This window comes from Hippoglossus stenolepis, chromosome 1 (assembly GCF_022539355.2).
Source record: "Hippoglossus stenolepis isolate QCI-W04-F060 chromosome 1, HSTE1.2, whole genome shotgun sequence".
NCBI lineage: Eukaryota > Metazoa > Chordata > Actinopteri > Pleuronectiformes > Pleuronectidae > Hippoglossus > Hippoglossus stenolepis.
The window spans coordinates 18969221-18985797 of NC_061483.1; the positions used below are offsets into that span (position 1 = coordinate 18969221).

The 16577-nt window shown below is 40.5% G+C and overlaps 1 protein-coding gene across 1 annotated transcript in view; it reads right to left on the bottom strand.

The window, feature by feature from the left end:
• ush2a (Usher syndrome 2A (autosomal recessive, mild)) overlaps window positions 1-16577 on the bottom strand; it is a 198354-nt gene that overhangs the window by 31021 nt on the left and 150756 nt on the right. The window contains exons 67-71 of the mRNA XM_047341236.1: window positions 9344-9451; window positions 7607-7790; window positions 4636-4793; window positions 1066-1224; window positions 25-187 (exon numbers count right to left, since the gene is read on the bottom strand). Coding sequence (XP_047197192.1) covers window positions 25-187; window positions 1066-1224; window positions 4636-4793; window positions 7607-7790; window positions 9344-9451 — 772 coding nt within the window. The remainder of the gene's footprint in view (window positions 1-24; window positions 188-1065; window positions 1225-4635; window positions 4794-7606; window positions 7791-9343; window positions 9452-16577) is intronic.

Below are 16577 nucleotides of genomic sequence, written 5' to 3' on the forward strand. Positions count from 1 at the left end.
TACTTGTCTGTTTGTGTTTGTTACCTGTATATGTAGTAGGAGGTGATGAGTCCATTCGGTCTTTTGGGGGGTAACCAGTAGATCTCCAGGACATTGGCTCCAGCTGCCTTTATTGTGGGGGGTGACAGACCTTCTGGAGAGGTCTCTAATGTCCTAACTGAAACAGCCTCTCCTACTCCACACCCCCCTGCAAGAGCAAAACAAGAGGAACTGTCACAAAACACACACAGATATCTACTCTAGCACAACCGATACATGATGTCAATACATTGGTTGATCTTTATCCGACTGATAAATCTGTCTCTTCTTTTTTCCACATCACTCATCGGATCGGCTTCAAACTTTGCAGGTGTGTTGCTGGGGACCTCAGGAAGCACCTGATGAAGTCCTGAATCCTCATTTATTTTAAAATGCACATGTGCACTTGACATCATGGTCATAGTATCCTCAGAAGTTGTACAAGGGTACGTAGGCAACTGGACATTTCACCTCATCCAAAAGGCTTCTTCATTTCCCAAGCAAGTCCAGTTCCCTACGTACACACAACTTCTGAAGACATCATGAGTAAAATCACATTAAGTTGTTCTGTTTGTAGATGAAACCTAATACCCTCATTTTTTTGCAACAATGCCATGCACACAATGGGCAAACACTTTGATTGTGCAAAAACATAGTTCCTTGTATATTTACATATAGCCTCCCATTGCTTTGCTACTGGCTGCATCATCATCTATCACAACACAATACGCAATGATTCGATGCATCTAACAAAGTGTGTTTGGCGTACCCAGCAATTTCATTTTACAGGCCACACAGAATACATTAAATCTAGCTGCTTTAACTACAGTTTAAATCTACAGTAGCTGGCCTCCTTACAGACCAAAGTCTTTGTTCAACAAAACTGAAGCAATGTTACACCAATCACAAATAGTTCTGCTATGTACACTAGTCAATCATAAATCAAACAGTGTATGAGGCTTTGATCTGTTTTCACAACTTTGTTCACATCCTTGTTTTTAACTTCTCATCACATACAGATGATTGTTTCAGTGGAAAGATATTCACCCGTCTGACAGGCCTGTACTCTGATGTAGTAGCTGGTGAACGGCTCCAGATCGGTCACAGTGAGGCGCAGGTCTCGCCCAGCATGATGGATTACGGCTCTGTCACTTCCTGCGTTAAACAGGATGTTGTAGTTTACAGGCTGGCTGTGATCGAGCTGAACTGTGGAAAATGAGAAAGACACTTGTTATGACAATCATTAGTTGGTTACATCATTTTGGAAACACATTCATAACTGAAAGAAAAAACTGAGAGAAGGGTTATAATTTAATTCCTGCAAACCAGACAGACACATCAAGCTGACCCGTCATGCTGCATACATGGACTGTGAACATGACTTTACCAACATACATAATTTACTGTCACATCCATGACTGTAGAGTTTTTCAAACAATAAATGAATAAATAAACAAATGTATGTTAAATTTGAAATAGCATTTTATGGGATTAGACAAAACTAGTCTATAACATAAAGCACATAGTACAGCTCAAGTACAAAAGGGCATTTTACTGTTTTAGTTTAGACCATAACCATAAATTATAACTAAAAATTGTTTAGGAATGTTTCATTTGTGTTTATTTATACTGCTTTTAGTTGTTTTCGTCATTTTTACTGATTTATCTCTTATGTGGCCAATGATCTTTCAGTCAACTGCCTTGTCTGGTTTTCATTTGTTTAATTTTTGATCACTTGTTAAGCACTTTGTAACATGGTTAAGAAAAGTCCTATAGAAATATACCTTAATATGTGTTAAAATAAGTAGTGTAACTAACATTAAATCATCGTTTCCTACAACAGAGTCAACATATCTATTTACATTTTTTTTTGACTGACGTTACACATTGGTGAGCCAGGTCGAGTATTGGTTGTTTCCCATTGACTGCTGCAATTTCAAAATGAACTTCTGCAAACAGCCTCTATTATTTACTTGTTTTCACAAAAAAATCACCTAGCAACAAATCTGGCAACTTTCCAGACAAAGCTTTGCTACTTTCCATAGAACAGCGTCCCCAGTGTTGCCCTGGGAGAGTTTGACTGTGTGACAGACAAAAGCTGCTTCCAGACATTCAATGCAACTCTGAAATGATCCAGATATTACACAGAGGAGCTGAATGTGTGAAGACAATCGTCCATATCAGTTGAACTGGACATTAAACAGTCTTTACCCCTGCCAGCTCCCTGAGACAAAGTCTGTGTAACGTTCGATTACAATGATGGGCAAACAAACAAAGGGCTGATACCGGTTGAGAAGACAGACTGCAAATATGATGCAATGACATCACAAATATGTTGATTAGCGTCAGGCCATTCCACACCAGTTTCCAATACGTCCTCAATTTTACACAATGACCATACACGGTGCAGCAAAACATTAGTTTCTGGCACTGTGGTCTCACAAATAGACAAAAACACACTATTGTATACATACAGAAACACCCACACAGATACACACATGAACTTAGACTTTGTTAATATTCTCACCGGAGGTTTTTCCATAATTCAGGCCTACTGTATTGTGATGGGTTATTCAACATTCATGAACTCTTGATATCTTGAGAACGAACTGATTACCAGACAAATGAAAGACTTCAATTATTCACCCCCCAACTCGCATATGCACACACACACACTGACTCCATCACATGGGGCTTTTTATATGAGCACACTTTAGCTGCGTTAATACACTTTCACACAGTCCACACACAAACCAACGGATGTGCGTGAGCACACACAAAAGGGTGAAAGTGCGTCTCTTTGTGATCGCTATGATGCTCATCCATACAGGTGTAAATGTCTCTGTGATATTTACAACCAAGCTGATGCTTTAACATCTTCTACTTCTTATATCTGATGGTTAAAATTACAATTGCATATATAACACACACACACACACACACACACACACACACACACACACACACACACACACACACACACACCACAACAGAGGCCTTTTCAGTAGCCATACGTCAGTGTTTTGGCAGTTAGTGCATGCATATGAAGACACAAACACACACGTGCATTTACGTACACATACAGACACCCTGTCAGAGAGTCAGGCACGCACACATACACATACACACAAGTCGAAAACACTCCAGACTCTGGGCTCAGGGAGTTAACCAAGCGTGAGAACCCAGCCGATATTTCCTCACCTTTAAAATCAACCCGTAATGACGATAGAATAGGCCTGCCTATGGAAATATCTCCACAATGACATGCACACACATATGCACACATGCACGCACACTCACGATCTCAAATACACACGTATAAGGATGCATGCATAAACACAATCACAAATATACGGAAACAAAAGACAAAAACACACACACACAAATACGCACACACCTACACACACAGTGAAGAGTCTTTGCTAGTTGGCCCTATAAGCGGTTTCTGAGATAGGAAATCAGCCTAATGAGAGAGTAATAGTCAATGATAGATGGGTTAGGGCAGACAATCACTGCCCCATAAGCATGCAACTCAGCCCTAAGTGTATGCTCATGTATGCCTGTGTGTGCCTGTGTGTGTGTGTGTGTGTGCCTGTGTGTGTGTGTGTGTCCAGGTCCTGAGAGGCCAGAAGGTGAATGGAAAACTACTCGTCAGGGTCTTGGTTGCAGTCTGATGAATTTATTCACATGCAGGAAAAAAAACGTCTCTCAAGTTTAATATAGTGACTATTTTTTGTTGTCTCGTAAAGCTCCAGTAAATGTGACAGGCCATATTTTAGTATTGTGACTTTACTGAATGATTTTAATAACTTGATATAGAATTTTGACACTATATGTATCACATGTAACTGTTTCTAGTTTCTGGTTCATGCTTGTCATTCTGTGGGTTTATCATAGACTGTATATAAAGATGGACAATGCCTCTCCACTTCTTCCTACAATAACTAATTAAAAACAAACTTTAGTGTTGTAAAATTAAGTGTTGTAAGAACAACCTAAAATGACAAAAAACATCTTTAAGAAAAAATATATTTGACATGGGCTTTATAGTTTGATCCGTGTCTCATTCATGAACATGGAGGAGGCAGGGTGTATGACCTTCATTGCAGCCAGCCACCAGGGGGCGATCAAGACACCTTGGCTTCACATTTGGGGAGCAGTCGTGTCGTCCATCTTTATATACAGTCTATAGGGTTTCAAATGCAGTCTCTGCATCTCAAAACAGATTTGAAACACTGAAATGAGTATGACGGCAAATTACCCATAATGCCACGGCAACATCTGGAGTTTGTGCAGTCATTAACAGAAGTGATTGGTTAATGAAGCTTCCAAACAACACTGGTGAGAGTGGAGGAATCCACTGGTTCTTTGTGTGCTCCACCACTGAAAATTCCCATTGCTTTCTATTTATAATATTATCAGTGCTTCCTACAAATAAGAGTCTCCATGATAAAGTGAAGATACTAGATGAGCCTAAATGTCTGAATTATAATGTGTACCTGCTAAATGTTAAAACTGAACACAGGCTTTATCCATCCATCCATCCATCCATCCATCCATCCATCCATCCATCCATCCATCCATCCATCCATCCATCCCATTTAGATCTCTACTCACCAGGAGGGGTCCAGGCTAGGGAGATGGTGCGGGGGCCTGACACTGTCACATTGTGGGGGGTTGGAATCCCAGTGGGGCACGTAGCTGGAGTTTGAATCACATATTTGTCACTCACACCCGTCCCACCCCCTGTACTGGCCTCCAGCTCATACACATACCTGAAGAGATGGAAGGGTAAAGGGGTAAAGAAGCAAAGAGATTGTCAAAGAGGGGTCTTGTTGATGATGAAGTGAGAGGAAAAGGCTGAGGTAGCTCAGATAACCACTCTTTATACCTGTGGTGAGCAGAAAAGCATTGCAGAATGAAAACATCAAACCTTATGGAGTATACGAGAGCAGACGTCAGATTCCACTCCTGTCAGACAGGACAGAATCTGAGGCTGCAGTTGACACAGGGTCATGAAATCTGCACAGACGAAGACTGGAGAAACATGGCCTGGTCTGATGAATCTGGATTTCTACTGGGGGACTCACGGTCAGAGCCTGGCATTAACAGCATGGATCTATGGACCCAGCCTGCTTTGTGTCAACAGCCCACGCATGGTGGTGGTGGTGGTGTAATGGTGTGGGGAATGTTCTCTTGGCACACTTTGAGCCCCTTAACACCAATCAATCATGGTCTGAAATCTACAGCCTACTTCCTTATCTTCTAACAGTTTCTTCAGCATCATGTCACAAAGTTAAAATCATCTCAAACTGTTTCCTGAACATGACAATTAAACTCTATTTGGATCATTTTGTATTTGGCCTGGACCACCACATAGTGCACTGACTGCAGTTGCAGGTTGTTCTTTGCTATGGACCTTTCATTATAAATGAGTTAGTTGAATGTTCCGTGGCAATACCTAAAAAAAATCTTTGACTCCTAAGCTTCAGCGTTGTGATTTACAGATAGTTCGGATAAATATTAATAATAATAAAATTATCCAAAAGAATCTCGAGAAAGAACTCTAGAGACACAACTCTAGAAAGACGAACACAAAGAAATCACTGTCCCCTGCAAACTTCAGGAATGTGTGTCGATACGGCTGTGTGTGTGTGTGTGTGTGTGTGTGTGTGTGTGTGCGCGCGCTGATACAGTGACTACACTTGAGGCCCAATCTTTCTCCTTCTCCATCATACACCTTTCTCTCTCTCTCTTTCATTCGTCTTGTTGCCTCTCTCGATCCACTCTGTACCTCTGCCGCCCATGACATCATAAGATAGATTTCCCTTTTAAGAGCGCGTGGCTGGCTGGTGCTAAAGCTTACATTAGCTGTGTAAGTGGGCCACCATTTAACATTAAAAGCCTTTAATTTGCTATAAACTCCGGCACACATGCATTAATAGGCAGCAGCGTTGGGTTATTGTTCCTGCGCCAGGCGTTTTAAACAGGAGGCCATTAGCACATCTGCACTGGGTTAGAATGCAGTCAAGAAAAGGTGTTAAAAGTACTCATATGTTACTCTCACACACACACACACACACACACAAACATAAATAAATGCACCTCACTGAGAGACCAACTGAGAGATAGAAGGAAAGAGAGATAGTGATAGAGATCATGACAGGAAGAGAGTGACGCAGTGAGAGACTGAGTGTGATGGAGGGTGAGAATTTTATCATGGCATAAGGTTTCAGTGGGAGAATGAATTTTAACACTTCATCACTAGAAGATATTTACTTCAATGTAAACACCGCCTTGGGATATCAAAAGTAAAATACTGTGTGTGTGCGAGGTAGGTAATTGATGAGTGGGGCATTTGCATCTGTTTGACTGTGGTTGTGTGTGTGTGTGCGTGCGTGTGTGTGTGTGTGTCCTGCGGGGCCAGCCAGAGGGAATAGGTTAATTCTCTCGTCATCTTAGACACTTCCTGGGCTGCCGAAGCAAAGTGACAGCTAATCAACATTGTCATAAATAATCAATGGCCACTTTGAGCAGTCTCACGCACAGACACATGCACACACACAAAGAGGCATGCGTGGGAACACACACACAGGAAAGCCAAGACACACACACAAGTGTGCCTGGATAATGGGGCCGGTGCTCCCTGTGTAATTCTTGGTGCAGGACTAAATTGGGAAAAGAAGGGAAGGAGGAAGGGAATGAGGTAAGAGGGGAAGGACATGAGGGGAGGCAGAGAGAGAGAGAGAGGGGAAAGAAGTGAATAGGGAGCAAGACAAGTGATGAGAAGCGAAGGGTCGGGACGGAAATGCCTTCTGGCAGACTATCTGGAATTAGGGAAAATTAAACGTCACACACACATACAGTCCTATCTTCTTCCTCCCTTCCTTTCTCTTTCTCTTTCACACACACAGAGGAGATTGGAGTACTGCAGGGTGTTATCCCGAGAATTCTATTTGGGGTAAAGAGAAATTGTCTCGGGAGAGAGAGAGGGCCGCGGAGTGAGAGAGAGAGGGCTGAGGAGAGAGAGAGAGAGAGAGAGAGAGAGAGAGAGAGAGAGAGGGGGGAAGACAGAAGAGGAGGGAAGGTGAGGAGAGAGAGGGTATCATTTTACACCCCCATAATTAAAACAGAAAATCCATCTTAGGAAAAAAGACACGGATTAGTAAAGGTTAAATGAAAACAAACAGATAAATAAAATCTACGCTCCAGTGCTGTCTGTAAGCAAAAAGCCAGATCTGATTTGTGATTTTAATGCATGTGCGTGTGTGTGGTAATGTTTGCGTCTGTCATTGCTATATCAAATATTTGCTCATTAAATGACACAAACAGACATATACAGAGTGCAGTCCTGAGAGAGAGAGACAATAGGAGAGCTTTCAAAACAGGGTGACCCTGATATAAACACACACAAACACCCATGTGCAGGCACAAATGGGAAAAAATTAGGAATTAAAGGAATGATTAATTACGAAGCTACAAGTGAAGTGTGTTTATGCATGTGCGGCTTCTACACACACTTCAGTACATGTTTGCATTCACGTGTGTGTGTGTGTGTGTAAAAAGCGTGGGAGTGCATGATGTCCACCTGCGGTTTGGCAGGAGTCCAGCATCAGTGTAATTCTGGTCACGGTGGTCTCCAGTAAAAATAGTGTGACCGTCTCTCTTAAGTCTGAACTGGGAGATATGTCCATTAGGCTGCGACGGTTGATCCCAGTACAGCTCCACTGTAGATGTGTTCATTATCAAGTGTCTGGGCCTCGACCAAACACCTAGAGAAGCAAAGAGGGGAAGAAGAGAAGGGCATGAGCAATATTACTTTAATTGCATGTTAAATAATTACAATTATATTATTACTACATTCTTCTTATATCATGTACATTCTTATATTTTATATTCTTTATATTTTTTGGTATATGGCACAAGTTCTTTCTTTAAATGTTGTATGGTGTTTTATGTGCCTGATACCTTGCTGCTGTAACACAGGAATTTCCCAGTTTGGTATCGATGAAGTACATCAATCAAATTCTTATTATGACTCTTATTATAACCGTGAACTGTGAATGAATCTCTTGCAGCTCATTCTAACGACACAGTTTATCTTCTGTTTATTTCAAATAAGATTATTATGGTGCTGCCTGAAAAGTAAAGTAGATCAAGTCTTTTTCTTTCCTGGTACCAAAGTGTTCAATAGCAGATCTAAAGTATTTTTCTTTACTTAGCGAGTAGTACATGGTGCCTTGTGACCAAGATCACTAATATTTACTATTGTAAAAAAAGAGATTATTAAATCATTCAGGCAACACTTAATTTTCACTGTGACTGAGATTAGAATAAAATCAAAAGCACGGGAGAAGATGTGATTGGAAACGTGAAATTCAATATTAAAGAATTCCAATTATTTGGACACAAAAGACTTTAATTTAATGCATTTTAATTAAGATGGAATTGTTTACCAATATAGAAACACAAACATGTAGCAAATATGTTAATTCCAATGGCACAGACAGATATATTTGAGATAAAATGATGTGGTGGCATTGTGGCTGACATTGAGACACAAGGATAAGGGTGGGGAGCGGAGGAGAGGAGGTGCTTAAAGAATAAAAAAAATAAAAGGCCCTTACAAAAATAAATAGAGTGAAAGACAAAAGATCCAATAGTAAGGAGCACAAAGGGAAAGAATGAGATATTTAAATGGAAAAGGAACAGCAAAAATACTGACACAGAAGAGGAGAGATAAATGTGCAATAGGAGAAACAATATGTAAAAGAAGCCGAGTGAGGAAGATGGGAAAAATAAGAAAACTAATGTGGAAGGAAAAGATCAGAACAGTGGAGTGAGACAAGATAGAAGGCAAAGTCAGGGAGAGAGAGAGAAGTGGATGAAAAGAGGAAAAATTATCATGATTGTGGTTTTTCAATAAATAAAAATCCATAAAGCAATTTTAGTCAGGAAAAACAAAACAAGGCTTAATTCCACTGCCAACAGTGAGGACGAGGAGAGACAGAGAGAGAAAGGTGAAGTGTAGGGCGATATGGTAAAGGGAGACCAAAGAAGGACAAGAGAGGGGGAGGATTCAAAAAAGGAGAGCAGCGGGAGAAGAGAAGTGAGAAAAGTGGACAGGAAGAGGAATTTATCTAAAAGAAGAAATAAAAAAATATTTATCAAAAAACACACAACGTGAAAGTGGTAATATTGATTTGGACGTGAAATCTATTTAATGATCCAATTATATATTTAGAACAATGTTAAAAGTTTTTCCAGTAAAATATATATATATATATAAAAAAGAGTGTGCGTGTGTGTGCCTGCGTGCGTATACCAGCAGGCGAGGCTTGCAGCGTGCGTCCTGTGGAAGGTGAGCTGCTGCCACATCCGACTGCTGTGCAGGCGACCAGGACAAAACTGTAGTCTGCGTATGGCAGCAAACCTGTAGCACACAAACGTGTATTAATATACACTACAAAAATCACAAGAGGATCAATAATCAATTAACCACACACAACTATACAGTTTCCATTAAATGCAATGGACAGAGGGATGTATAGTGTTCGGAGACAAAGTGGAAGAAAAGACAAACTGAAATAAAAGATAGAGAGAGAGAGAGAGAGAGAAAGAGAGAGAGAGAGATGGAGGGAAAAACCTTCTCAGCCCGTATCAATCGCTCGCTTCCTGACGGCTTTCTTTCTTTCTCTCTCTCTGTATCACTCTCCCTCCCTCTGTTCTTTCCACACTCTCTCAACGGATGGATCCATATCTGTCGGTGTTAAATTATGCATGCCATAACTCAATAATGAAACAACGTAAAGATGGGCAGCCGCGGAACTGACATGGGATAGGACCGGTCCAACGCTGTAATGTCATCAGCTTTTGATCTATGATAATTATGATACCTTGGTATGTGTTTAGGCTACAGCGTCCAGACATGATTTATTTATAGGCACCTGCTATGCAGTCTAAAAGAAATCACATAGGGACTGAATGGTGCTTTAACTGCAACCACAGGAACTCTGATTTGGGTGTGATATTGCATGTATTATATTAAGATTTAAATACTGAAAGTTGCTCAAATATCCTACATATTGTAACTTAAGTTAGAACCAGTTTCTGGCTTTTCCCTTCACATATGCTTCCCGCCTGGTTCCTAATGTAAAGTGGATGGATGAGGATGAATGGATGGATGCAAATCCTTAATGCTGTTGTGGGGGTTGACTGGATATTTTATGGTCATTCACTTAGCTGACAGGCTACAACAGCTTACAAATCAAATTCAAAGGAAAATGAAGGGAGTGAAACGTCTATTTCAAAAAGGATGACTGCAAAAACTGTCTTTGGCACTGCATAATACACTGTGTGGAATTCTGTAATTCTGCACTATTTTAGGTTAGGGAATAAATATTTTATATCATTAAGGATTTCTGATGGATTATATAGAATTTTAATATTTAGAAATATCTACTAAAGGCCAAAAAATACTTACTAAAAAACTATTTTCAAATAAAAGAGAATTGGCTCTACCTTTGTATGTTTAGTAACGAAGGACAGTGGGGGACTCTTAACTACGACATGATATCATGAAAGGATTACATAAAAGTACAATACCTATAATTTAGCGGAGAAAAATGACCACTCATAAAAAAATTTATTTAAATATGATTTTGCCAATAATATAAATGATCTATTGTTATTTCCTGCTGTGTGTATTTGGAGGTTGAAAGACAGACCGGGACACCTACTGTGTGACTCAGCTGCTGTGGCTTAGACACGTCACTACCCATCCTGTGTTGACGACAGCGGACATACACCCACACGCACGAACACATGCACAGTCGTGTACACACACACACCCTTAACCATTGACCAAAAATAAACTTTTTCTTTCTTTGAATAAAAATGTATTTATTTTTTTGTCATTAAATGAAGACAAACTATCTCCATTTAACTGCCTTTAGTCTGAACTTATCTCAAAAGGTGACAGACCCACACACAGGCACCACTAATGCACAGTGGAGTGCTTCAACACGGCTTCCTCACGTCTCTTTCTACTGCTTTGCCTGCTTAACATGCCTTGCAGCCTGCCATGCTTAACCCAACCTCTGATCAATGTGCATGTGTGTGTGTGTGTGTGTGCAAATGTTCCGACAATGTTGCCCTGTGTTCGGGTTAAATAAAGAAAATCTGCCAGCCATACGAAAGTACTAGTGTGGAAGCGTAAGGCTCTGTTACACTATTTAACTGTGCAACTAAGCGTGTGTATATGCATGTGTGCACTCTAGCAGAGTAAATGATATCTACATTGCAACTGATGTCATTTGTTGCAACACTGAATAAAGCACTTACCCTTCAGTACATTTTCAGACAGACAGACAGTATGTCCCTATGAGACTCAGAGCTGGGCCGACAACAGTGCAGACAACTGGGCTGTAATATTTTGACCCCAGACCGCTAGTAGACAACTTTATGGGGCAAAGAAGACATGAAGCAATGGCTTCAGAACTGATTAAAATGTGGGCATAAACAAAATAACCAAAAATGACCTGTCTCCTATATTAATTGCAGCGAGAATTTAGTTCAGGAAGTGCAGCTGACTGATCAAAGAACATGCTTGTAAAAGTTGATTTATCTGTTCTACCTTTAATGAAATAAGCACAGAGTCAGAGACTGAGTCTTACTGGCCCAAAAAAATCTCTGAAGCATCCGCTGATTCTCCAACCACTCCATGTCATACAATCCTAAATGTTAATTAAACAAAGCACAATTGTACTTCTCATCTAATACATATGCAGATGCATGCAAACTCACACACAAACCCCTCTGAAGTGTTTTAGATATGTTTGACACTCCACCTGAAGAGGGCAGTGTTGTTCTGCTGGAGAAACACCACCAAGACGACAATGGTGTGTGTGTGTGTGTGTGTGTGTGTGTGTGTGTGTGTGTGTACACATTGAACGACAGAAAAGGAGAGAAACTGTGCGTGTGTGTGTGTGTGCACATTCCCAAATGTGCGTATAACCATTCATACCATGCATGTGTTGTTATGTGCTTGATTACTGAGAGACAGAGGAAGCTTCAATCATTTTAACAGTGATCACCGGGAGGTGAAAAACCGGTGTAGGGAGTTCTGATGTGAGCAGCCAGCGGCTCACCAGCACGGAGTAAAACCAGGCTGTAACTGTCATCGTAAGAGCCGGACCCAGTGGAGGTTAGTCCCTGTCCGTGTATAAGACAGAGAGAGAAGCAGAAACTTTGGCGGATAGAGAGTAAAAAGTTGGTGCTTACATGTAAGTAAAGAGTCAAAGTTTCCAGGTGAAAAGAACAAAAAACAAGAGAATTGTTGTGGACTTCATTATCTCAACAGTATGTAAGTGTTTGTGTGTGTGTAAGAGAGAGTGTTGCTGCGGGGCAGTAAAAATAACTGATTTGAAACAGTATTTTATTGACAGTTTGCTGAGTCCTGTGTGCATTAGAGAATATGATCGGATGGTGGGCACAGGCCGCAGTGTCATTCCAGTTAGCTGGTACACACACAGACAGAGAAGGAGAGAGAGAGAAAGAGAGAGAGAGCGATAGAGAGAGAGAGAGAGAGAGAGAGAGATGTAAGGAACGCGGTGCAAGAGAATAAGAGCAGAGAGAGAGAGAGAGTGAGAATGTGGGGTCAGCCGAGAAAGACATGAAAGAGGCTGAGAGAGAAAGAGAAGAAACAATGGAGTACAAGATAGAGAGATCAGACATTCTGTCGAAGAAAGAAAAGAAGAAGAGACAATAACAAAAACTTCTTAAATTGCTCCATAAACTGAAAGAACAGACGCATCAGGAACAAGCAAGAAAATGAAAGAAAAAAAAACACAGAAAGAGAGGGAGAGAGAAAGAGAGTTAGGACAGAGCTTTGATAACACCTCCTCTAAATAATTAAGAGTTTGACTTCCTGTCTGTGGCTCCCTAATGCAGAGACCGTCTGGAATGGAACAATGAGATCAGGTTCTCACGCACGCACGCACGCACGCACGCACGCACGCACGCACGCACAAACACACACAGACACACACACACGTAAAATATATTAGATTGTACAAACAGATGAGGTCAGACAGCAAAAATAGTATTAATGTGTTTTTGTTGAGATGCAGAGCTTAAATTCTTATTTTAACTATGTTGATCATTTAATAATATATTTCTAAAATCTATTTTTTTTAAGCTAGATTTTTCAACTGAAAAGAAAATTCAGTACTATATCAATCCCATTAGTATTTTCAGAGGAAACTATTTTATCTTAAATTTACAAGTAAATATGAAAATATGTATCTATTTGTGCTTGTTTTTGTCTCTTTTCATCTGTTGACCCTGAGAAAAAACATCTTCCTCTATCTTGTTCTCTGACTACATCTCTGTCCGTTTCCTTCATGAAGACAACAGAGGTAAAACAGAGTTGGGGCCTGAACAGGAGAAAGAGTTTTGACAGAATCGACACAGCTGAGTAACATGGACCCGACGTATTTCACTTTTGACAGATTCAGAACCGATACATGATAAGAAAGGTTGTTTTCTATCACCTCTCCTCCTTTCCCCGTGTCTACATGCCTACACCTATACCATGGACCAATCAGAGCACGGACTGTGGGGGAAAGGCATTAATAAATAAAAGAACATACTCTATTCCCTGCTGTTCTGAATTAATAATGAGCCTACAAAAGACCAATTAAACACATGATTAATGCCATAATCTATATAATTGCAGGCAATAATTCATTGTGAGCTAATGATAGCAATACTTAATATCGATTCACATGGGGTGTCTTTGTACAGTAGTGCTTAATTCTTTCAGTGAAGTGTCTCTGTTCACAAATGTGAAAACCGCCATTAATAAGAGTCTATTTCTTGCTTCTCCTGAGGCCAAATGTTGATAAACAGGAAATAAAAGAAGCAACAACATTTGTTTTTAATATTTTTAGATCCTGACATCATGGAGGCACCAGCTTAATCAGTTAGAAGAAGCGAAACTATTCTTTACATAAATGTTGATTTTAGGGCCATAGAGACATGATTCAATGCTTATTGAAGCACCACACCTGCACTGTTACAGTTGCATCCTTATTGCATGTCTAAAATTGCATTTTATAGACCAAAGAAAACCACAAATGTCTAAAATATCTGAATTACTTGGGTGCTTAAAGCCTAAAGGGTGACATTTTTTAACTATACCTCTAAAATAAAGCAACAGGTCCTCTCAATTAAATGCACTGTTTTACTTTTTCTGTTTCATAATTTAAAATAATAAGACTTGTTTATCGTGAGTGATACACATGAATGAATAAAAGTTGTCTTGATACATCTGTCTTTGGCCCTACGGATACGCCATTCATCACATCACATAAGTTACACTGTGATTCACTCTTAGATCGACATTTTGTGGCCAAAAGAAAAAATCACATTACTCCAGTTTCTGTGCATGAGTGACTGAGTGTGTGTGTGAGCTCTTTGAGTGTCTGTCTCTGAAAGTGGCGAGATCCGTCGCACAGATGCAGAGAAGATGAATAATGGCGTATTAAACATTAAGGATGAGGGTGTAGCGCGGCAATTATTTCTGTTCATATTTCACTGAAAACACTTAGTTACATCCATCCACCTTTTCATCTGTCCCACTCCTTCCTCCCTTTCTCCTTCACTCCTCAAAATATGTCAGCAATGCATCTTTCACTCCTTCAGTTTGTCAAAGGTTTTTTTTTGGTGACTCCTTATCTAATTTTTGTGAAATTGCTCTCCCTCCGCCCACCTCTATTCCTGTTTCACTTTTTACTAAATAGTTTGTGTATTTCAACAGCTGTGATTTATTGGTGGTTATTCATTATAGTAACACTGAATATGAACAACATAGACGAACACTTGAGTCCGTATATGTACTATCTGTGTGTATGTGCCTGCATGGGGATGTGTGGGTTAATGAGTAAAAGACAGACATAAGATAAGATGAATAAAAACTTCATACAGCCAATAAAAGAACATACGAAATATAATATATATATAAATAAGTAGAGCACATACCTACGCCAAGGCCCAATAGTCCATTAAAATTCAATCAAGCAGCAATGAACTTAAAGCCTGTTAGTCAACATAAACTGAACTAATACTGAATCTGTTTGATTAACCTGCATTTTAAGTTGATTTCTCATCCTTTATCACAGTGAAACAGAAAGAGAGAGAGCGAGAGCGAGAGAGACGAGGGAGAGAGAGAGAGAGAGAGAGAGAGAGAGAGAGAGAGAGAGAGAGAGAGAGAGAGAGAGCTGAGTGTGGTTTTGGCTGAATACGCAGGGTTCTCCAGTGTCTCACTGGGGTACAGGGGAATTTCACACACGCATGCTGGTTGCTTACACTGGCACATGGGGCTGGTACAGTATTACAGCACATTACCATCTCTATTTGGCATTGTTTGCTTTGCCTCATGCCTACACATACAAACACACGTGCTTGTGTGCACACAACTCCTGACCATGCAAGCCAACCACAGGCACCATGGGAATAGTCTATTGGCTACTGGCAAAGCCGATGCCTGGTCCGAGTCCAAGACGGAGCAGAGAGGAGCTGTGACGGCTCCAACGAGTCTCCGCTTCAAAAGATGTCACCACTTATTGTTATATGTAGAAATGTGATATACTTTTAAGTGGACTGTTCTGGTCCTAAAAAACAGTCTGGTTCTGTCTTGTGTGATCACATTATGTCATAATATTCTGCTGTTATTTCTCTGCTGTGTCTAATCTGCTCTGATTTTGTACAGACGACTAACATTTGTTTACCGGAGCTTCATGCAGATGTTTGTGTCTGTATGTGCTTGTGTGTGTGTGCCCCCCCCACTGATGGCAGAGGGCCAGCAACACTGCGCCTCCTCAGGGCTGATAAAACTACACTCACAAATCACCCGGTCCCGACACCATGTTTGTGTGCAGATCTACATTATATTAACTCCACACAACACTTGTGTTTGTGCCCCTGCTTTACTTCTGAGTGTTTTACAAGAGTGCTGGGACTCAAACTGCTTTTGCTGTGCTGTTTGTTTACTCACGTTTGTGCTTTCTCAAGTCCGTATGCATGTGTGCACCTCGGTGTGCATGTGGGTGTGTTTGTGTCTGTGTGAGGGGTTGGACCAGAGAGAGTACGACGGGAATCTGGTGTCAACTCAGTCATTAGATGGCTTCCACAGACAAGCATACATAAATAAATGCATGCCAAAGGTATAGAGAGAAAGGGGGAGGGTTGGAAAGGCAAGAAGAGAGGAAGAGGAGGAGAAGTAGAGTTGTGTAGGAGAGGAGAAGATGATGGGTAGCGGGAGGTAAAAGGTGAGGAGGTGAAAGGAAGGGGAAAAATGTGAGAAGGAAAGGAAGAGACCAAAAGGTGAAGAGAAGTATCAAAGGAGGAGGACAGGAAAGAAAGAAAGAAACAGAAGGGTGATAATGGAGAATAGGAGAGTAATAAGAGAAAGGCGAGGAAAGGAAAATGATGATGATGATAACAAAGCAGAGGATAGAAAGGAAGAAACAGGGAGAGAAAAGTATGCAGATAGTAAC